This window comes from Rousettus aegyptiacus, unplaced genomic scaffold (genome assembly GCF_014176215.1).
Source record: "Rousettus aegyptiacus isolate mRouAeg1 unplaced genomic scaffold, mRouAeg1.p scaffold_m13_p_15, whole genome shotgun sequence".
Taxonomy (NCBI): domain Eukaryota; kingdom Metazoa; phylum Chordata; class Mammalia; order Chiroptera; family Pteropodidae; genus Rousettus; species Rousettus aegyptiacus.
Window position 1 is genome coordinate 31,638,351 of NW_023416290.1, and position 24,005 is coordinate 31,662,355.

A 24,005-nucleotide genomic window follows, 5' to 3' on the forward strand; every position below is an offset into this window, starting at 1 on the left:
CAAATTTAGTGCCTAGCCTAAAGTTGTTGCTTAATTGTAGTAGATAATAAGGTAGCTTAATTATGATAGCTAGCTGTAGTGGAAAGAGCATAGACTTCGGAAATTGGCCTAAATTCCAGTCTTGGCTCAGCTGTTTTCTAGCTGTCAGCAAGTTACTGAACTACACTGAAACTTTGCCTGGCAGTGTTATCCTAAGGATTAAAAGTGGTTGGTGTAAAGACCCCAGTACATAGTAGAGGTTCAATAACTAGTAGCTTTTGCTATATTAAGTGGTTCTTATTTCTAAGGTTATCTTAATATTGTTATCATAGTTTTAAATCTGTACATATCGTTCAAGTGTCATTGCAATTGAAGGTTCCAAGTGACGTTCTTTATTTTAACAGCTGCTTGGTCTAGTGTGGATAGGGGAATGAATACCTCTGAACAGAATTCTGCTTCTTTTGCATCTCTCACACTTAACTCTGCTGTTTCTGGTATGTGAAAACAGTCTTTCATTTAGTTAACAAAAAATATTTCTGTTTAAATTAATTTTAGCACTTGCTATTTGAAAAAAATAATCAGCATAAGTACTGCTATCAACTTAAATAATAGATATATAATATAAAGTGACAGAGGTCTTAATTAAAGGAGAGAAAGACCTAAATTCTTAATCTGCAGATGACTTAGTGCCTTTCTGTAGTGGAGGTAGGAAGAGTCTGTGGCCTGACATAACTAAAAGTACATTGGCACACAGACAAGTGCAAATGGAAGGCCTTCCTGTCAGGATCATGATACTCTACTGTTATTAGTGTATTCCTTTCATACTTCTACTTGCAATTTGGTATTTTATTTCTATTTGCCCCTATTCATCATAAGTTTATAGCTAAGCCTCTCAGGTTTATGTGGACATTCACATAGCAACTCTTTTAGTATATGTGGATTAGAAAGTACATTATTGTTAATAAACTACTATCAATTCAGCATAACTTACATGGATATGCCTTTTATTAATCATGTAGAAGCTATCTGTACTTAACAAATATTACTTAAACATGGGAGATGTTTAGTTGTAATGCGTGGTTGATGTTGGAATTCATGAACCCAGTGTACTAATTATGTAGTTCCTCAGCGTTCAGAGTCACTACTCCAGAAAACTTTTTCAGTAAAGAGCCAAATAATATTTGAAGCATTGTGGGCCACAGTGTCTCTGTTGCAGCTACTTAATTCTGTTATAGCAGAAAAGCAGCTAGAAATGATACATAGAGGACTATGTCTGCTTCTTAAATATCATTCTTTTGATTTTTTTTTTTTCAATGATTTAAAAATGTGAAACTGTTCTCAGCTCATGGACTATATACAAAGAAGGAGGTGGCAGAAGTTGGCTTGTGGGTCATAGTTTGCCAACTCCTGGTCTCCTAGACTACATTTCAGTTCCAGAGGTACAAATTAATGGCTTCCTTCATTTGGTGATTTTGTACAACACAGATGCTATTCCCATATATTCAGAGAAAGCTGCCTGGGCTGCTGAAGAAATAGCAACAGTGTTACTGTAGTGCTTCTTAGCAGCTAACATGCTAATTACATATGAATTTTATAGTGTTACTTTGTTAAAATTTATGTTAAAATACATATAGCTATTTTGAGTATCAAGTTATATTAGTGGAATGCTAGTAAAATTACCTATAACCAATTGAAAATTTATAAGTTAGTAAGGAATTTAATCAGAGGAAGTGATTATATGTGTCTTTTATACTAACAGGTATTCTCAATTGTTTCTTTTTATCAGTGGTTCTGAATCCAAAGTCAATACATCTGGAAATTCTGATTCAGACGGTCTAGGATATATATATCCTTGGCAGAGAACCATTGCTTCACATTCTCATTCTGAAATGAATTTATGGCTATAGAGTAAGGGATTTTGTCCTGGCACCCATGAACTTAATTTACATGCCCCTAAAAGCATGTGTAAAATTGTAAGTCCTGGACAGTAGTCTACACAGCTTTCATGAGATTCCTAAAAGACTACGTGAAGCCTACTTTTATCCCACCTATTCTCCACCCCTTCCCACAAAAAAAGTAAAAACAAAAAACTCAGAAGGTAATACAGTTGACTTTTGAACAATGAGGTTAGAGATAGTGACCCTCCCCCAATGCAGTTGAAAATTCACGTGTAACTTTGACTCCCTGAAAACTTACCTACTACTAATAGCCTACTGCTAACCTGAAGCCTTACTGATAACATAGTCTATTCACACACATTTTGTATGTATATGTATTATATAGTATACTCTTACAATAAAACAAGCCAGAGAAAAGAAATGTTATTAAGAAAATCAGAAGAAAGAGAATATATTTACAATATTTATTGGGAAAAATACACATATAAGTGGACCCACGCAGTTTAAATCTGTGTTATTCAAGGGTCAACTGTATTCTCATTAGTTAAATACACCAGAATTTAACTTGGTCTCTAAACTGGCAGCATTAACTCTCTTTGGCTTCTCTCTGCCTTGCTTCTCTAGAATAATCATCTATTTCTTTAACATTTTCTTAGGTGGCATGTTCTAGCAAACTCAGACATTTCTAGTTCTCTCCAAGGTTCTAAGGATATAGGCTACTCGGAAACTTCCAGGATTGCTTTTGTGCTTTAATATTTTAAATTAAGAAGAAAAATAAAATAACTTTTTTGACTTCTTAAAATTTGTAGATAACTAGTTCGAAGAGTATATTATAAAGACAAAAATCTAATGAATTGGTACTAGTGAAAAATGTATTTCTGATCAGTGAATTAGATAAAGTGATTATCATGCTTAATCTAAAATTACCCTTAATTCCACTTTTCCTTTATCTGAACTCTTTTAATGTCTGAATTTTTTCTTTTAGGAAAAATTTTTTTTAAAATTAAGTCTCCATGTACAAAGTATAGAACTATTGTTATGAAACATCATTAGAAAATTCCATTTTTAATTTTATTGCATTCGTTTTCATTTAAGGGTCTACTGCTGAGCCAGTTTCTCAGTCTACCACTTCTGATTATCAGTGGGATGTTAGCCGTAATCAGCCCTATATCGATGATGAATGGTCTGGGTTAAGTATGTCCTTTTAAAAATTATCAGTTTGGGTTTTTTTGTTTTTTGTTTATTTTGTCAGAATTTTCTTTCCAGCACCCTGAATTCATGCTTTATGTTATAATTTTAATCCTACTTTCTCACCTTTTAGGCCATAGTAATGTAATTTAATATCAAATGTACTACTTGTAAACTGATTATTAAATACCTATAGAATTAAAATTCAATTCACTTTTCATTATTGAGGCAATATTTAAACATGAAATATTTGTATAGTTGCTCTAGTTTTTCTAATTAAAAATTTTTTTTTGTTTTAAATAAACTGTTTCTCTTCCTAGTTTTAGTATAATAAATAGAATATACAGGAATGGCATTGAATTTGTGAGGTGTGCAGGTTTTCAAAAGGGAAAAATGATAGGATTTTTATGTTCAGAAATCTTATACCATCCTTTTTTTTTTTTAATTGAATTTTTCCCCCAAACTCTAAACCTCCAAATTTACTCCATTCTCAGACTTTTTATAGCACACTATTTTTTGCTTTTTATTTAGTACTTACATTTTTGGATTTTCCACCATTTAGATCTTTGTAAAGGTTTTAAAGAATATCTTCAGGTAGAGTTAAACCCTCCGAAGATAGGAACTCTCACTCTTTATATCCTCAGTACCTAGTGCATCACTTTTTATGCAGGTGTTCAATAGTAATATTGATAAAAGTAAACACATGACTATGTTCCAGGCACTGATCTAAGTCTTTTGCATATTGATCATTTAATGCTTTCTATGAGGTAGGTATTTTTTTTCCTACACTTACCAGATTAAGAAACTGAGGCAAAGAAAAATTACCTAACTTTTCCCAGGCCACACAGCTAGTTAAGTGGCAGAGGTGATGTCAAACTTTGGTAGTCTGGTTCCAGAATTCACACTCTTTACCACTACACGGTACAGTCTTGGTAATGATAGTGATCATGAAGGCAGGCTTGCAACACAACACAAGAATGTCTGTACACTAATTCCTCTCTGTATAGATTAGATTAGTCACAGCACAGTTCTTACAAATTAAGGGAGATAAAGTTGGAAAGGTAATTTAGGGAGAGCCATAATGTGAAAAGCCTTGACTTGCTGGATGAGGATTAGGGAGGTAGGGGATAGAGTTACTAGTTTAGAAGGTAGATCCTAGTCTAGTCCTGACTTTAAAATATAGTACCTCATATGGCTTGGACTTTGTCATTTACCTGGGGATCTACATTAAATGAAGTGTAAATGGAGCAAATAATTTGTCTTATTTATTTTCATAAATTATGAGGTTTTAATGAGGTAATGAATAAACATAAAAGTTATTTGTAAATTATATCTTACATATCCAAGATATTACAAGGATGTGAAAGCACTATTTTTAGGAATAAATAGTGTGTCTGTACTTTGGGAAGAATGATCAGGTATGTGCAGAATAGAATTGAGTGATTATAGGAACAATAGGAGTGATTCTAAGAAAATAGCAGTGAGAGTCTTTAGCAGCTCTGGGTTGAGGCTGAGGAAGACTGAGCAAACAGGGCTCTAGGCTTCTCAACTTGGGTAGAATAGCTCCACTTTTATCTAAGAATTCTTGTAATATGAAACATATAATTGGCTACTAAAATAAAAGACTGAAAAAAAAAAAACATCTGTCCACATGACTTTGTACTTAATAAGTATCAGTAACATCATCTTTTTCAAGTTTGTTATTCTGTATTGGTAGTCTTTTAAGTCAGAGTTCCTCTTTAACCTCATTTCCTCTGTGAATTTTATTTTTTGTCTTATCATCTTTAATGTGGCTAATTTGGGTACTTGGTGAATTTACCTGTTCCTTCTAAATTTGTAAAATGCATGATTTAGTATTTGAGATTACTAATACACAAATAGATACATACTAACTTTACATTTAACAGCGTAATATAGTTAATATATTGACCATCTGGTTTGAGGCATGGACATCATTATCTGACAAAAAAGCATTGATTCTACCCAGGCACTTGAATATAAGGCTAAGCTGCTAAGATGCTAATGTACAGAAGATAACATTTTTAAATGCAGATGTTTATCTAATTATCTTGACCATAAAAGAACATCATCATAATACCTGTAAAAAGTTAGATTTTGAACAGAACTTTGTTTTTGTTGGCACATCAGAGTGAAGGAATTAGCTGCAGCATAGTGAAGAGGTTAAGAGCATGAGCTTTGAGGACAGACTGTCTGGGTTTGATTCTGAGCTTCTTTACCTTTGCCCTTAGGGAGGTACATGGTCATTCTCTGTCTCAGTTTCAACATCTATAATAATAGTTGCTCCCATACTGAGTTGAGAGTATTAAATGATACATATAAACCACTTAAAACAAACACTACCTGATACATAGTAAATATTTAGTAAGTGCTATGGTTAATATTCTAGGGGCAAAATTAGCCTAATGGGATTAATTAGTAGTATTGTCTATATAAACACTGGATACTATCTTTCTAACATACTTGTTTCATTTTATTAAAGTTAATACTTAAGTTCTGACAAAAACAGCTAACAGTCAGTCATTTTCTTATTGAGATAAAAAAGAGACTAGCTATGAGATCCTGAAACCTAAAACATTATTTTACAAGCAATTATACAAATTTCTTACTGTTTTGAAGACAGCTAATACGGTTCTTTGAAAAGTCATTGGCAAACTAATGAGAGAATTTTGAAAGATGAGAAATTATTTATAAATGGAGAGAACTATGCTATGAATGAGATGATTACAGTTTCAAGGAAACTATGTCTAAGAAGTTTTATTAGCACATTAGGCCTATGAATCTTAAGAATTATGTGTTGAGAAGTCTCCTGGTGGCAGTTTTTAGGTTTAGGGGATTGATCTGTTATAAAGTAGTTTTTTTTTTTTATCTCAGTTAATTTTTTTTTTAACCTGAAATAAATAAACATGGAACAATCACCAACAGAGCTTTATAAAGCCAGTAGAGATTATGCTTCTGTTAATGTTCTTACGGAAGTTAAACTATAAGCTACAGTTATCCCTCGAATTTCATGGTTATCTAAGCTTTTGAAAAAATAATTTTACTAAGTACCTCATTAGATTTTTATCCCCACTATATTTTTTAAGAAAATATTTTATATGTTAGTATGTCACCATACGTTAGTATATTGCCCATTCATTTGCCTAAACTATTTTTTCTTGATAAAAGAAAATAAAGTTTCTTTTCTGGCAAGAGATCTTAGAGACCTGGCTTATGGACAGCAATTTTCCATATCTGAGTTTCTTACTTGTAAGATTTAAGCAAAACCAATGACAGCTTGGCATTCAAATCTCCTAACAGTATTGTCAATAAATGCTTGGTGTAAGATTGGCAATTGGTTCCAGACATCTACTGGATTCTTTTATACTTGTAAAAATGATGTCTTCATTAAAACATACCAAATGTATCTTATTGAGAGATTTGTTATGATTATGAAAAATAAATTCTTAATTGTATGTACCCGATAACTTAGAAACTGGCTTTCTATTATTAGTATCATCAGTCATATGTAAAACCAATAGCTGCCATTTATTGAGCACTTACTGCATTGCTCTAAACTCCCTTACATGTATCTCATATAATCCTCTCAGCAATGCTTATGAAGTTGGTATATAGCCCATTAAGGTTAAGAAACGTAACCAAAATCACATAGTTATTAAGTGGTAGAGCAATAGATGTAGATCTGTTAGACTGTAAGGTCCATGTTCTTAACTTCTTTGTTAATACTATGTAATACTTATTTAGGATACCTGCTTATGGCAATAAATTTAGATATCTAGGAAAGGCCTTTTTTTGTAACACATTTCACACTCGTAATCACTTGTTCCATGTTTTTCCTTCACTACACTATAAATTCTTACCTATATTTTTAGTCTGTCTTCATCCTCTCCTGGGGTTTGCCCCTCTTCTCCTTTTTCACACCCCTACAACAGAATCTATCACTCTATACTATAGAATCTATCACTCTGTCTGTTGTACTTACCTATCTCCATCCTTAAGTAGACAGACTATGAGCTCCATGAGGGGGAGGGCTTATGACATACTGATTTTTATATCTCTGGTATCTTCCTACCTCAGGTTCTCCTACAGAGTAAGTGCTTAATAAGATTAAATACCTGTAATTCCACTGTTAAGATACATTTATTATTAATGTATTATTTTCTTGTATCTTTTCCTCTTATGAATTTGGGATCATACTGTACAGACAATTTTGTCTATGATTTTTTTTCTGAACTTTTTCCCATATCATTATATAGTCTTCCAAAACATAGGTTTTAAAGCCTTCATGAGGACGTGTCTTAATACCTCCCCATTAAACAAAAGTAGTAGAGTTCATGTGGAAAAATAAGGATAGCAAAGAAAATAGCAAAGAGTAATAAGGCAGAGTTATTGTCCTAGAATTATGTATGACACTATTCCAGGAATAGATCACTAGATTAGAATGGAAATTCCAGAAACATTAGAACGACTTGTTAACTATTTAGAAATAAAGGCTAACCTCTGTCATCTTAAACCAGAGTAACTGAAATCTGGCTATAGGTTATCATTACAGGAATATATACGGAAGTTTGTAGAATGTCCTAGAAGAGGAAAGAAGAATTAACTTGTGAAAGCTACTTATTTAACCAAAGTAAAGCCAAAGAATGTTTTTCCCTTCCAGAGTAAGCCAGCGATCACTCCCAAAGGAGGTAAAATTCAGTGCCTCCTAGAGTGATGAAAGGAATTTGGAAGTCTAGAATAAAAAATTTATTTGCGAGAATAAGATGATAGAAGCCCTGGAAGTATTGCTCATATATTTTGGAATGTTAAAAGGAGCATTTAATAATCTGAAAAATATAAGAAAGTAAAGTTAAGTATTAAAAGAGGAGGAAGAAAAGAAGAGGTTAAGTATTCTGTCATGACTTGGTGAATTTGAAGAAGAACCTAATCTTGAAAAGCTCATAGGAGGCGAGAAATTACAGTGAAAAATGACAGGCGAGGAGCCTAACTTGGCACTGCTATTAAAGATTGACAAATTCTATACCCTAAAAATAAATCAGTTACAAAACGTTGTAATAATCAGGGCAAAAAATCTGGCCCTAGACCAAATTAGACATAAACAGTGAAAAGGAGCAAATTCAGGAGACTGATAACAAAGTAGATAGAGTGGAATTAAATGGTTAATTTATAAGTTTTCTGGAGTTTCTTAGAAAGTCTATTTAATTAGCCATATGACATGCCCAGCAGAAGTTAAGTAAAGGTTTTTATCATCATGTTATTGGGTTTTTGGGTTTTTTTTTTTTTTTTGTCTTCTAGCTTTTAAATTGTGTTTGAGAGGAAGAAGAACAGTAGTTAAAATTACAACTTAGTTCAACATAAGAAATTTTAGTTCTTGCATTTTAGTTTTGGCAGAAATGGATAGATACCTAATTCACACTGTTAAATTTTAGATGGTCTGTCTTCTGCTGATCCCAGCTCTGATTGGAATGCTCCAGCAGAAGAATGGGGGAATTGGGTAGATGAAGAAAGAGCTTCACTTCTAAAGTCCCAGGAACCAATTCCTGATGACCAAAAAGTGAGTAAAGGGATTGGTGGGTATGTTTATTTATCTGTGCGCCCAACTATGTTAGCATTATTAGGGATTGCAGTCTGTATTATAAGTATATCCAGTCATAGAATTCCTTCATAGAGGCATTCTGATTATATTTATGTCAATCTTCATATTCCTTCTCTATATCACTTTTTCTTCTTTCCACAAATTGTTGAAGACTCTATGTGGAAAGCACTATTAAGATACTGAGAAAAATAAACAGTTCCTGTCTGCTTATCAGAAATATTATAATAGCTTACCAACTCTTACTTTTAGAGAAGAGTGAATTGCTTCCCAATGAGAGATTAAGGAAGGCTTAATAGCAATAGACAAGCCGAGAACATCATGAAAAAGGCACCAAGGCAGGAAAATAGGTAACGTGTATAGTGGAGAGGTAATCAACTGATGGTAGGATCAGTTATTTACATGTCTGTCTGCCACCTTCCAGGCTGCATTCCTAGAAGAATCATGGTAGGAGATAAAGAACTAAGTTGATAGCTTTGAAAAATAAATAGAAGTGGCATTCACAAGAAACATAAAGCTACTGGTCAGTCTTTGCTACTGGTTGGTTATTAGGAATAGGGTGAAAAGTCAAAGAGGTCTAAAAATAATAGTACCATTGGTATTCAACAAATTTTAATTGAGCATCTAGCATAGGTCAGGTTTTGTGCTAGAGGAGAAACAGAAATAAATAAGATACAATTACTGCCTTCAAGGAGCCCACTGTTTAGGGAACAGAGGAAGGAGATGGGCACATCGATAGATAAAAGTAATATTACGGTATGTATTGGGTGTTATGTAAGCACTTCAGAGTTTTAAGAAAGGCATCCTGGATTTAAAAACCAAATGTGATGCAAAGAGTGGTCAGGAATGAGACTGGAGAGGGAGACAGGGACCGGATTTTAGAAGTCCTTGAATGTTTGAAACTTTGGATTTTATCCCATAAATAATGGAAAAATTGTAAGCTAAAGTGGGGTTTTTTTTTGGCTATTGTGGCAGTCCATGTAGAAAAAGGAATGAGGACGTATGTGAAGGTAAGGAGACCTGTTTACGGTCATTTCGTAGTCCAGGACAGTAGTGGTAAGAGTGGTCCATGGAGTAGAGGACAGGTTTGAAAAATAAGTTGAATTAAAATCAACAGAGCATGTGATTAGAATTGAATGGGAAAAAAAAGTCATCAAAAATGACTTCCAGGACTGTAGGTTGGATAACTGGGAGGGAGTGGTACTCCCAACAAAGGGAATATTGAAACCAAAGCTAATTAGTTGGAGGAAAAATGGTTCTGTTAGATGTGGGGTGTTTTGTAGTTAGCCTAAGAGAAGTCGGTTGTACCAGATTAAAGCTTAGAGAAAAGATCTGTATTCGGAAGTTATCAGTATATGGTGGTTAAAACTTTGAGGGTGGGTGAATCTACTATAGAGTTGAAAAGATCAGTGGAATGAGCATAGAAATCTGAGGAACTCCCAACTTTCAAGGAGAAATAAAAGCCCATGAAAGACTGGAGAAGGAGAGTTCTGGGTCACAGCAGCTGGGAGGTTTGCTCTCCGGTAATGTGCGGTAGTTTCATCAGAAATATTGAAATAGCTTTATAGCAGTAAGTTGAGTAAATGAGGGTGTAATAATAACAAGTACAAGATTTTTTTTTTAAGTACATTCGTATGGAAGTGGAAGAGTGGTGGTGGATGAGAGCAGACTGGTATCAGGAAGCGTTTTGTTAGAGGTTTTTGGTATTTTAACAATAAAAGAAATTTTAGTGCAGGGATTGGCAAACTTTATTAAAGGGCCATACAGGAGTCAAAAATAGCCATAGACAATACAGAAGTAAACTTTATTGACAAAAACTGGCATTAGGCCAAATTCATAATGTGCCTACCCCTGCTTTAGGATATCTGTAGGAGAAAAGGGAAAAGAGCTAAAATAAAGTTAAAGTTAAACATAAATGAGAGATATTTAACTAATAGAGTAAGATCCTGGCAGTAGAGGTTGGGGAACCTTAGTCACAAGCAGATTTTTGGCCTTTAATTAAACATAGTTCCTCTCATCAGAGACCAGAGAAAGGGAAAGGTCCTAATGGGATTTACTACTAAGGGTATAAATAAATGTAGAGGGACAGTTAACAAGTAAAATGTAAGTCTGAGGGAGGAAAAAATAATGAATTTTAGATTGGATCTATGAAAGCTTCCTAAAATTGTGAGCAGCTAGGGGTAAGACAGATGAATGGGCAGAGCATGGAGCATTTTTAGGGCGGTGAAACTACTCTGTATGATACTGTAATGGTGGGTAAATGTCACTGTACATTTGTCCAGGACCAAGAGTGAGCCCTAAGGTAAACTATAGACTTCAAGTGATAATGATATGTCAATACAGATTCATCACTTGTAACAAATGTACTACTCCGAGGGTTAATGTTGATAATGGAGTAGTCTGCATGTTTGTAGGCAGGGGATATATGTAAATTTGTGTAAATTTCTGTACCTTCTGCTCAGTTTTGCTATGAACCTAAAACTGCTCTAAAAAATAAAGTCTACTTTAAAAAATAAAAATAAGGTTCCTTGTATATAGTACCTTAACACAGAGTAATCATTCTGATATTTGTTGAATGTTTAGTGAACATACAGTTAAGTCTATTTCTCTACCTGGAACTTCCCTGTGCCCGATCATCAGAACTTAAAAGTAGAACCACTGAATGGAGTAGAGACTATCACATATTATAGCATTTCTTTTTCTGAGTAGATTCAGAAATCGTCTTTACATTTCTAAGTGAAAATGGGATGCCATCTAAATGCCCATTATTTGGAGAAAGGATAAATAAAAATGTGGTATGTTTGTACAATGGCATATTAGACAGATTTTTTAAATGAAATAAATAAAGCTACATTAATATATCAATATGACTAGAATCTCAAAAACATGCTGAATAACAGAACAAGTTACAGAAAAATACAATATAAGGCCATTTATGTAAATTTTATACTTGAGGAGACATAAATTTATAGAAAAATCTATTAGACACAAAAGAAGTTCATGATAGTGGTTACCCCTAGGGAGGTAGTACAGGAATGGGCTTGAGAAGGGGTGTAAAGGAATTTTAAGTTTTTCAATAGTATTTTTTACTTTAAAAAATCCAAAATAAATTTGTCAAAATGTCAATTTTTTTATGAGTTAAAAGATGGTACAGCATATACTCGTGTTTAAGCATGGAAAATATTTTGAAAGTACCAAAATATTAATACTGTTTTTTCTGAAGAGTGGTAAGAAGTTCATGTGAAAGAACTTCGTGTCCAATGTCATTAAAAAATATCTACAGCATTAAAAAAAGGGGGGGGGATGGTACAGAGTTGATTTCCGCCTTCTTTCTATGAACAAAAATAGTGTTTTGCAATTAACTACATTTCTCTTATGATTGGATTATAACTTGTTAGCTAAGTTGTGCAGGGTTTTGCTTTTCTATTTGCTAATAATTTTTGTAAACTGTTTAGTGGTTCACAAGACCTCCAAAATCATCCTAATGACTATGGTGCTGAGCAGAGAAGTAGCAGCTACCTAAATCATTTCTTTCTATAAGGATAATCTAGGAATCTTGGCTGTCATCTGTGCAGAACAAACAAAAAGCACTTTTCCATAGAAAATTCAACTATATGTTAAGTGTGTTGAGATATCATCATCACTAATTTAACAGTCCTAATTCACTATTTTTGTCATGCAGGGTATCGTTTTCAATGACATTCCTTTTCAAATTCAGTTTTTTAATTAAACCTTTCTTTTGAGATGATTAGAAAGTCACATTCACTTGCAAGAAATAATACAGAGAGAGAGAGAGATCCCTGTGCCCTTTACCCAGTGTCCCCCAACGGCTTGAAAACTGTAATGAAGTATCACAACCAGGATATTGACATTGATGTAATCAGGATACAGAACATTTCTATCAATACAGTAATCACGTTGCCCCTTTTTTATAGCCACCCTACCTTCCTGTCCCCACCCAGTTCCTAAACACAGAGCAACCAGTAATCTGTTCTCTATGTGTATAATTTTATCATTTCAAGAATGTATTATGAATAGAATTACATAGGATGTAACCTTTGGTACCATTTTTTTTTCTTTTCACTGAGCATATTGCTCTAGAGATTCATCCAGATGGTTGTATGTGTCATTAGTTTGTACTTTTTATTTCTGAGTAGTAGCCCATGGTCTGGAGATACCTCAGTTTACAGGCATACCTCGTTTTATTGTGCTTCATTTTATTGCGCATCACAGATGTTTCTTTTTTTATAAATTGAAGGCAAGACCCTCCTCCACCAGCAAAAAGATTACAACTCAGTTTATCGCAATATTCAATTTCAGTGGTCCGGAACCAAACCTGCAGTATCCCTGACATATGCCTGTACTTAACCCTTCTCCTGTTGAAGAATATCTGGGTTATTTCCAGTTTGGGGCTGTTACATGACTAAAACTGCTGTACACAGTCATGTATACATTTTTGTGCAAACATAAATTTTCATTTATCTGGGATAAATGCCTAGGAGTACAAATCCAGGGTTGTGTGGTAGTAGCATATTTAATGTTTTAAGAAACTACTAAACTGTTTTCCAGAGGGCTGTATCACTTTATATTCCTACTGACAATGCTTGAGTTATCTAATTTCTCTGAGTCCTCGCCAGCACTTGCTGTCGTTACTATTTTTTATTTTAGCCGTCCTGGTAGGTGTGTAGTGATAACCCATTGTGGTTTTAACATGCATTTCTCTAATGGCTCATAAGGCTAATAACATCTTTTCGTTGCTGCTTTGCCATTTGTTTATCCTCTTTTGTGAAATGGCCTTTTATATCTTTTGCATATATTCTAAGTGGATTGTTTGTTTTCTTTCTGTTGAATTTTGAGTGTTCAGTTACAGTCCAGATACAAGTCTTTTGTTGGATATATGGTTTGCAAATATTCTCTACCACTCTGTAGCTTCTGAGGGCCAAATTTAACAAGGTCAGATTCAATTTTAATGCAAATAGTTCTGCATTTAAACTCTGATATAAAACGGAATTACCTATCCAATGAGTTTTTTAAAGCCAGGATTTGCACAGCTCTCTAATTGACCTTGTAGTGAGTGATGAAAGATATAAGAAAAAGTGGTTGGTCATAGACAATAGGAGAACGAAATTCCATATACTTTATTTTGTAAATATGTAACTTTAAATCAGTTTTATTGCTTGTTATTAATTTTTAGTATTTAGGAGATAAAGACAACCTAATGAATGAAGTTATTTCATAATTTTCTAAATAATGAAAACTTAACCAATTGGTTCACTTTAACATTTTTTCTTTTAACATCAGGTTTCAGATGATGATAAAGAAAAGGGAGAAGGAGCTCTTCCAACAGGGAAATCTAAAAAGAAAAAGAAGAAAAAGAAGAAGCAAAGTGAAGATAACTCTCCTGCACAGGTAAACTGTCAAAACAACAAACATCATTCATTTAGCACCTACTGCTTAAATGAGAAAAGAAAATATGCAGCTGCTATGAATGTGTAGAGATAAAAGACACAATATGAGGCATCAAATTTACTTGAAAAGCATTTGAAAAGTGACAATGTTTTAAAGATTTTATGCATCATACTGTAATAAAAACTGTTGGTCTAAAAAAAAAAAATCATATCACAGTTGTAATCCCAAAAGTAAATAAATAAGATTCTAAATTAGTCAGATGCATTTGGTTTGTGTTGTGAAATGGAAAAGGAGGTACAATGTTTTCACACAGAAAAATTCCCTTGAGTAACTAGAATTTAGCAAATTAGAATTTTAGCACAATTAGAAAACAGTATGCATAACAAGAGGCATCTTTCACTTGACTCTGAGTTTGCTGACTATTCCATTTAGTATCCTTTCCTACCTTTTTGGCTTCTAATGGAAACTTTCTGTCACTCCTAAAATTTCCTTTTATTTTCTTTGGTCTTCCCTATCTGGGAAAAAAGTTTTAGATTATAATATAGATGAAAACAAAGATTTTAATTTCAAACATACTAGAGTACTAGAAATAATATGTGGATTTATTTTTGTAAGCCCTATATTACCATTATATTACAACTTATGAAAATCTCATTCTTAAAACCATTGTTTTCATTCATTACTTAAAACTAATTGTTTTCATTCCTTTAAATGTAGGAGACAGCCAGAACTTAGAAGACAGCCTACAAATAATTTTCCTATTTATTCTTTTTTGAAAAAATTTCTGCTTCAAAAAATATGTATTCAGTTCATTTTTGTCGTAGGAAGCACAGCTCTCCATAAATGATACCAGTTCATTGCCAATATTAGTTTTTTTTTCCTATAATAGTAATTAATTGGCGGACATTAAGGCTAATGTCACTAAGATCAATAGATATAAAAAAAAAACTAAAACTATATAATAGGTGTGCTTTTCTCGAGCTGATGAGAAATTATTGACAGCTACCCTTTGTTAGCAATACTGTCAAAACCCATTTAGCCAAACTTTCTATGGATTTTTGTGACTTAAATTATGGCCTTTACTAGTACTGCTTTTCTGGCTTGTGGATTAGGTGAGTTTCTTTTAAAAGAAATTGTTTGGGAGAAATGTATTCTGTAAATTTTAACTTAATTGGAAAAGGTCATTAAATTGTGAGAGGTCCTTTGGTATTTTGATGCTCCTTTTAAAAATGTTTGATCTGTTTTTAAAAATATAGTGAATAAGCATATAGGCTTTAGAGTCAGATGTTTTTAAATTTCGGTTCTGCCATTTACTAGTTTTTATTTGTTGTTTTAGCTTGCACAAGTTACTTAACTACCTAAGTTACTTTGAGAATTAAATGAGATATCTAGGAGGTTCTGTGTGAAGTACATAGCACATAGTATGCTATCCATAAATGATTACATTTTTTAACTTGTTCTTTTTTTCAGTAAAGTTTTTTTTCACTCGTTGCTCTGTGGTTGGTGAGGTTTTTTACTCTTAGAGTTCTACTTAGCATGGAACTGACTTGTGTCTTAACAAAATTTTGATAAAGAGTGGCCATTTATATGTATGAGTTTGCTAAAGAATAATTCACAATGACGGTTCTATTTAATATATTCTAGTTTATACTTACTTCATATACCTAAGCATGTAATGTGTTTCAGAATAATTTTGTTGGAACTTTTTAGAAGTCTGAAGTCCTAAGAATAGAAATATTAAAGCTTGGATAGGACTTTAGAAATTATCTAGGCAAATTTATTTTATAGTTGAAGAAACTAAGGTTCAGGGCGACTAAATGGTTTGTCTTTGAGATTATACAAATGGACTGAGTCATGGCCAAAACTGAAATTCCTGTCAATTTCTAAAGTCTAAGCTCAAGTATCAACTAATTCACTTTGTACTTTCTTTTAAAGAAAAAACACTGGTTTATTCTGTTTGAGTTGCTTTAGTAAATTAGAGTGGTTCCCATTTTGAGATGAGAATGTATTGTTTTTTTAATCCAAAATTAATTTAAATTCCTGCAGAAAGCAGGGATGATGTATGTTCCATATGTACCTATGTATTATAAATCTTTGAATAATTATTTTCGTATGCTCTTTTAAATAGTTTGAACAGTTTTCTGAAATAAAAAAAGTTTTGGAATGTCTTCTGGATATTAGTACAATAAACCAAATAGATTTTAATTAGTAAAAATGGAGTGATTTATATCATCTAATGGACTGCTTTTCTCTGTAGGACCTAGAAGAATTAGAAAAAGAAATTAGAGAAGAGCTTCCAGTGAATACCTCTAAAGTCCGTCCAAAACAAGAAAAAGCTTTTTCTTTGAAAACCATAAGCACTAGTGATCCAGCTGAAGCACTTGTCAAAAATAGCCAGGTGAGATTTTGATATTTAAGGGATAAAATTTTAATGACTCAGGAATTAATATTTTACTGAAGTACAATGCTAAGCATTTAAAATACTCAAAATAATTTAGTCCTCACAAGAAAAGTAAGGACCCATTATATAAATCAGGTTAGAGAAGTTGAATAAACTTGTCCAAAGCCCCATAACAGTGGCAAAGCCAGAGTTGTTATGCTATATTTTCTTTTATTAAATATCTGGGCATACAGGGGGCTGATAGATGGCTTAGAGAAAATGTGACTGACTGCATTTTCCCTAGAGCATGCACATAAATGACTAGGGTCCAACCTCTCAGGATGTAGCATTTGTTTAAATTTGAATTATATGCCTTCAGTGGAACTTTTCGATGTGTCAAAAGGCACCATTTTTAAAAAGATCTAGGCCAATGACACAAAACTCTCGTTTCTATTTAGGTGAATTATATCATATTAAAATATATTAAATTCTACTAGAGTTGCATGGTTCATTTATTTACTCATTCAAATAAATTTTGGAGGAACCTACTACACATATATTTTAGATTCAAGGGATATATCAGAGAATAAAGCAGACCAAAAAAAACTCTGCCTTTGCAGAGCATACACATTTAATGAAATAGCTTTAGACAAGAACCAAAATTACCACTAAGAAAAAATTTGTAACAATCTTATACTAAACAAAAAAAAAAATTAACCATTCTTCCTATTTGGATTTAATGCTTTCATTTCCCTTAGAGTGTTTTGAGGTAAACGATGCAATCTCAATATATCCATAGGTTTAATAGTAGGACTACAAAGCATCATTTAACATTTTGATGTTTTACTGAAGTTATTTTCAGAAGCCATTTTGTAAAGAATATTTGAGTTCTTTTGCAATTTAACATAGATAAGTGAAAGAACAGAGAGGGAAAGGAGATTAAAAATAAGTAATAAACTTTTGGGTATAAAATAAATATAGGAAACATTAAGAAAGCTGAACTAAACAATAAAAATGCTGCTTCAGATACCTGAAGAAGGTATCTAGTAGTTATCTGGGCACACACAGTTTCCTCCTTTTGTTCCTTTTCCCATTGTGTTTTCTTGAACCCATAGAGCCTGGAAGAACAAGGAGCAAGAGAAACATTACTTACCCTTGTTTCTATATTCAAAATAATCACAGGTAAAACTAAAGGGTGAGATGATCTACTCATCTGTTAAAACCTCAAGACACTCAAGTATTAGAGATTGATTTATTATTACCTGGTGCTGGCTGTTCATTAACACTTAGACCTCAGCGAGGCAAATCAGTTCATTTACCTCCTTTCTGTCCCCGGTTTAGAGGGGACAGGCAAGGCTCACAAGTCTAGGCACTAAGCCTTATGATTTCACCACCAGGCTGGATAAAACTTTAAGATTTGGACCTGACTTTAATAGATGCTTTAATCAGTAGAACTAGTAACCATAGTCAGCTTTTGTCTGAAGCCATCTTTTTCCTGGATCAGAAACTGAAGCTGTTGCTGCAGCTTTTTGAGATACCCCTACCTCTAGAGGAAAAAGGAGAGTATCACCTACTGATAGCTCTGAAATTAGCTGTTTCTTTTTTTGTCTTTCACATGAAAAAGTTTTGAACAATTCAGAGTTAGAAGTGGACAGAATCATTGAATTGCTAACAAATATAAAATCATGGAATTTATAATGAAAAATGTTAACAAAAATGGAATTATTTACTGCTACTTGAGATTCAGTCAACATCTTGTAATTTTGAACCTTAGTCCATTTTCATCTTGTGTATTTGTGGATATTGTAGGTAAAGATCTATTTGGTTATGTCGCTAGAGGGCAGGCATGAGTTGTCCTTCTGGAAACCGTTTTAGTATTTACTTGCTGCTAAATAGCATTTTGGTATATTTAATTTTATTTGAAATTTTTACAAAAATAAAAAATAATTTTATTCCAAAATAGCCTATCAAGACTCTTCCACCTGCTATTTCTACCGAGCCATCTGTTATTTTGTCAAAAAATGATTCTGACAAGAGCTCTTCCCAAGTGCCACCGATGCTACAAGAGTCAGACAAATCCAAGTCAAGTACCAAGCAAAACAGTGTGCCTCCTTCACAGAGTAAGTGATTTAATTTCTGGTTCTTTTGTGTGTTCTCTGTACTGTTTGTGTTACTGTCTCAGAAGTCTAATGGATTGACAGAGCAGCCTGTCTGTCTTTGGCAAAGGCTTGATTCCTTAGAACCTTGTGGACCTCTGTTGTGAGGGCCAGGGAGCTGAAATCACGCCAGGTGAGACTAGGCGGCCAAGGACATGCACAGAGGAGTGTTTGGTGCTTGCCTGTGTCCTCTTGGTTCCTTCCTTTTTCTCTGTACATGTTCCTGAAACCGCAGCTTGTTCTATGTCTTTTCCCCGCTCCTTTTGCCCCTCAGCTATCTTTAGTGTCCATTTTACCTATTTTCATGTGTTTTGCTTAGTTTGTTTGAGCCAATTAAATGATGGTTTTTCTAGGTCAGAACTGGTGAAATATCATCCCTGTGGTTCAACCATATACCATATGGGGACTGAAAGAAAAAGAGGAAGGCAGTCATAGATACTGCTTTTACATTTTTGAGACATAACAGTATTTACTATCCTCCTAAACTTTTTCTCTTTCTTTTTCCTTTTCCTTTTTAGCCAAGTCTGAAACTAGCTGGGAATCTCCCAAACAAATAAAAAAGAAGAAAAAAGCCAGACGGGAAACGTGAATTTTCTTTTCCTGAATTGGACATGTGTTTGCGAACACTGTCTAGAAGATTATGCTGTTTATGCAATAATTTGTGAACATGTACAGAGTTTTATATAAATTTAAAACAGTTTTTAAAACAAAACTGTGAACACAACCACCATAAAAATGGAATCAAAGGAAAGTTAATTTATGAAATTAAGAGGTCAGCAGAATATACTACAGTGCTGGAAGACACTTGGGGAAAGTCTTTTCAATTTAACGAGAACGATCTTAATTTAAGATTATTCTGGTTTTACAGCAGTGCCCTGTTTACAACAGATTGTGCCCTATCTCATCTGCAGCTGAGGAATAAAGGATTCTGATTAGAGTGTTGCCAACAAATTAGGCAGCTTTTTGGATCTTATGCATGGAACTTATACCATTTGAATCTGTTTTATGCTTAAAGTGCTTTGATCAAATGCATAATCTGCCATATCTTTACATATTTGTTGGTAGCAATTTGTATTAAAGGAATCACAAGTGCAAATAAAAAGTCATTTATCGTTTGCTTAACTAAACTGTCATTGTTTAGTTTACAGTTTTTAAAAAGTTTCTAATTAAAACATTGAAAATGCAGTTGACTTATATGGCTTATGAAGTTATTTTTGATAGTCTTACATTACTTGAATTGTTCAAAGTACAGTATATTTTAAATTAAGAAAGGTAAACTGTATGTATTTGTTTTATACTTTTAAGGGTCAAATTCACAAATAATGTTCTTGTTTATAATTTGAAAACTTTCAGGCAAAATGCAACTTATCTTTTTTCTTTCCCTAGCAATCTTCATTACTAATACTTTTTTAACTTTAAAAAAGAAATCTTTCACAAACTAATTATACAGACAGAACTTTGAGTATATGATGGAGAATGAAAAACTAGAGTCAGACAGCTTTAATTGACATTGTCAAGACCTCCAGTTATCAGGAATACATTTTTTTACTGCCTTAACCTGTAGTGCGTAGAATATGCATCAATTTCTTGAAGGGGATTCGTGTTTTTATAAGAAATTTTATGTAATTATTGCAATCATGGTCAAATAAGGAACGTTTCCTGCTTGAAACTATATTGATTTAAATGATGTGTGAGATGTTTTACCATTTTCAGGCACTGTGTAACTCTATTGTAATAAAATGGCAGGTATCTTTGTAACTATAAATAGTGCATGCTCAGCCATGTACACTGTAAATAGCCTTTACCAAACGTGTTTGACAAGGACCATAATTAACATCACTTAGTGAATTGTGATAAAGAAAAAAAAAGCCATGATTTATTTGATGTGATTGGCTTAATTGTTTTTATGTGGCTCCAAGAATGAAACTGTTTAGCTGTAACCAATGGTACTGATCTATCCATCCAACATTGTCTTTATTATATTTGATTGTGGTTTGATAGTATTGCATTGTCAGACTAGGAAAGCTAAAGAAACAAAATGGTTTTAGTTTTGCTGAAAACTGGCCTTATTAATGGATAGCTTTCCTAACGATTATTAACTTATCAGGTGTTAACATCTGTTTCAGGAACATAGCAGTATGTTTACATGTTAGAAGTTTTGTTTAATTCTATGATATTTCTAAATCGATTTGTTTAAATAAATTCAGCAAATTGATAGCATTGTTTTTATTTGCTTCAATAGTGGGGTAAATATGGTAAAGTGCCAAGAATAATGGATTTCTTCAAATGACTTTATTCTGTTAGCTTTACGTAGACATTTCCTAAATAGATCCAAGGATTCCTAAGTTGCCAGCACTTTGTAAAGGTATGACAAAGGAGAATTCAGTAGGGGTCTGTTATTTTAGGCTGTGCCAAAATACCTGTGCTCAAAAAATTTAATCGAACTCTCTCACCTCTACCTCACCCTTTCTTTATCTTTGAGTTTTGTTGGCTGTGTCAAGTGTTGGACTTTATTTCGCCAGCTTAGTATTTCCCATTCATCCACCTACACCAGGTATTAGAGTTGCTGTCTTTTAAGGAGAGATCAAGTGTGGAGATGGAGAAATGTATTGCTAAATTGGGGTGGATCCAGTATGGAGATACTTCTGTTTGTTCCTTCTCTCTGGCTCAAGAACTAGTACATGGATTTTTTATTTTACGAAATGACAGCTCTGAGTGATAAAATTAATAAGTTTATTCTCTTTAACATGCATGAGGTGCAAACTCTTGCACAATTAAAGTATTATTGTTCATTGCTCTTTACCTGTCCCAGAGGTCTTTATGTGACATGAAAGCAATTTCTAGAATCTGAACACAGGAACTTTCGTCCCCCAACACCAACTCAAGGCACTAAAATCAAAGTAGTCATTCAGGGAGGAGGGGAGAGAGGAGCCTTTTGTTCTCCGGTGCTTGGTTTAGATGTTCCTCCAACTGTTGAGTAGGAAGAAAATGGACCCCATTAGTCTCTGTCAGGCCTGGAGGGGACCCTTGCTCTGGTTAGCACATATGGCTCCTAGAGAAACTACTTAAAAACCTTACTAGTCCCTCCTGTCCCCACATACTTAATGAAAATCCTTCCCTATTCTGGAGCAAGGATAGCAGTTTAGGGTTCCCCCAGGCAGGCACCCTACCTATCTGTACCCTAAACTAAGCAAAACAGCAGTTGAGAGAGTCCAAAAAAAAGTATTGAAATAAAATGTCATTAATGTAATTTACCACGTTTACTCCATGCATGCATTTTGTTGGGGGAGGGGGACGGCAGAAATAATTCCTCTGAATCTAATGGTATTATTTGATAGGCTAATCCAGTTTGTATTTAGGTTAAAGATATTGAAGGGCAATATTTAACTACAGAGTTTAGTTTTTCTTAAAAATAGCCCTCAAAATAGTATGAAATGTCTTTCAAAATTTAGAACTTAGGTTTAAGATTTCTAATAGATGTCTTAAGTCTTTCCTGTAAACGCATTGCACAAACTGGAATTACTTTCCAAAAGACTTAGGGAATGCAAATATGTTATTTGTAAAATGTATTGAGTATTGTAAATAAAACCATTTTTGTTTTGTTTAAATTGCTTGTTATAGTTCTCTTATGGGAAGGGACTTCAGTTAATTTGCATCCTAAGCTAAAGTCAGTTACTTTTTGATGTTCTTGATAGTTCTTTCTAAAACAAAGATGCACTTGCAGGCTTTACCAGTGAAAAGTCAAATAATTGAAATTAAGCACCTCTTAGAATGTACCTGTTTGTGGCACTTCAGTGTTCTCTGGGGGAAACAGCTCCCATCTTACATCATGTTAGCAGTAAATGCAGCTGCCATCGGGTGTGTTTTATCAATTGCATCAATCTTTTAGGTTAAAACTATGCTCAAATTTGGCATTATGTATTTGTTTGGCTGTGACCCCAAACAATAGCAACTTAAACAAGATAGTTTATTTCTCTCATGTGTGAATGGAAGTCTGGGAAGGCAGTCCAGGGCTACTGCGACACTGCAGGGTTAGGGAGTCCAGGTTCCTTCTGTGCTGCTGCTCCCTGTTCTCAACCTGGTTGCAGAACCTGCACCAGCTAGAAATGTCCTATGAGCATTCTGCCCCCTCCCTATAAGAACACTTCTTTCGAGTGTAATACCCATTGAGTAGACTTATTAACGTAATCACTTGATCCCTAGCTGCAAAGAGGAATGGGAAATAATCTTTATTCTGGGCTGTCATAGGCCAAATTAACATTTCAGGATTCATTACTGAGGAAGCAGCAGGGAATTGGACACTGGGCACAGCTAGTTGTCTCTGTCACCGGGTTGATATACCGTGTGTATCCTGCACCAAGCATCATTTTTAAGGTCAGTTTTAGATTTTCCTGCTGAGCAGAGATTTTGAAATCTCTTGGATGCTGCTCAGAGTAGCAGCTAATAATGTTCCAGTTTCTGTGTAATAGGTTCTGGAAGAAATTTCTACCATTCAATGACTGCTTTAAATTCCAGGGACAGGCTGAAAGAAACAGCCTGCTATCGCACCTGTACTGCAAGTTGCAAGTATAGATTATAACAAGTTTCAACAGATGAATTATCCTGTCATATAAAGTAATATTTGAAAAAAAAAATAAGGCATCACTACTATTTTTTCTAAATAATTTAACAATGATTTCTAACTTTAGCGTTAAGACAGATGTATGTTGTGCATTGTAAAATGTTGGCTAATAACAGTTACAGTACTGAGTTTTATGAATAGGCTAATTTGATGAAAAATTTAAGCAGGTTCAAGGTCATTCCCATAATAATGGCATTCTTATTTGTATGTATGTGCTTTCCTTTTTTTTTTTTTATTGTATCAAAGCATTCAAAATGAATATATGTAAGATGTACATAAATTATTAAGTGTAATAAAATGAACACCTCTGCAACCACCATTCTGCTTAAGAAATAGAACATTACCAGTTAAAGAATTTTGGTGGAGAGCTTTGGGTAACCGGGTCATAGGGGCAAAGGCATGGATGAAAATAGCTCAAATGGCCCAATGTGGCATGGATCCTTTTTGGTGCTGGAACTGACTAAGGGTCCCAGGTGGCATCTAGCCCCATCTCAGGTGTCAGGGCAGCCTCACTGGTGCTCCTTCCTCAAGTCATTATACTGATGGACTGGGAAATTGTACTGTATTGAGAGACAATGACTGGATGTGAATGGTGCCCCCAGAGTTGTGTAGTGCACATAACATTGCAGCCTTTCCCTGAGGAAGGATAGAGCTGAGCTCCCTCCCAGGGAATCAGGCGAGCAGCAAGTAACCCAGTTCAGGGGAGGGTTGTTTCTGAAGTTCGTCCAGAAACTGCAGACTTTCGACAAGCACCACAAGAGGG

General features: G+C 33.9%; 1 protein-coding gene across 8 annotated transcripts in view; it reads left to right on the forward strand.

Annotated features, from left to right (window-relative positions):
• Positions 1-20,836, forward strand: part of MTDH (metadherin) — a 53,018-nt gene extending 32,182 nt beyond the window's left edge. For 4 of the 8 annotated variants that reach the window (XM_016157841.2, XM_036233304.1, XM_036233302.1 and 1 more), the window contains 6 exons: positions 2,973-3,071; positions 8,513-8,637; positions 13,978-14,085; positions 16,343-16,483; positions 18,429-18,585; positions 19,140-20,836. In XM_016157841.2, the coding sequence (XP_016013327.2) occupies positions 2,973-3,071; positions 8,513-8,637; positions 13,978-14,085; positions 16,343-16,483; positions 18,429-18,585; positions 19,140-19,210 (701 nt within the window). In that variant the 3' untranslated portion in view covers positions 19,211-20,836. Of the gene's footprint in view, positions 1-383; positions 474-2,972; positions 3,072-8,512; positions 8,638-13,977; positions 14,086-16,342; positions 16,484-18,428; positions 18,586-19,139 lie in introns of all 8 variants that reach the window. The other 4 variants (XM_036233300.1, XM_036233301.1, XM_036233303.1 and 1 more) reach the window with 2 other exon arrangements.
• Positions 20,837-24,005: the final 3,169 nt, after the last annotated feature.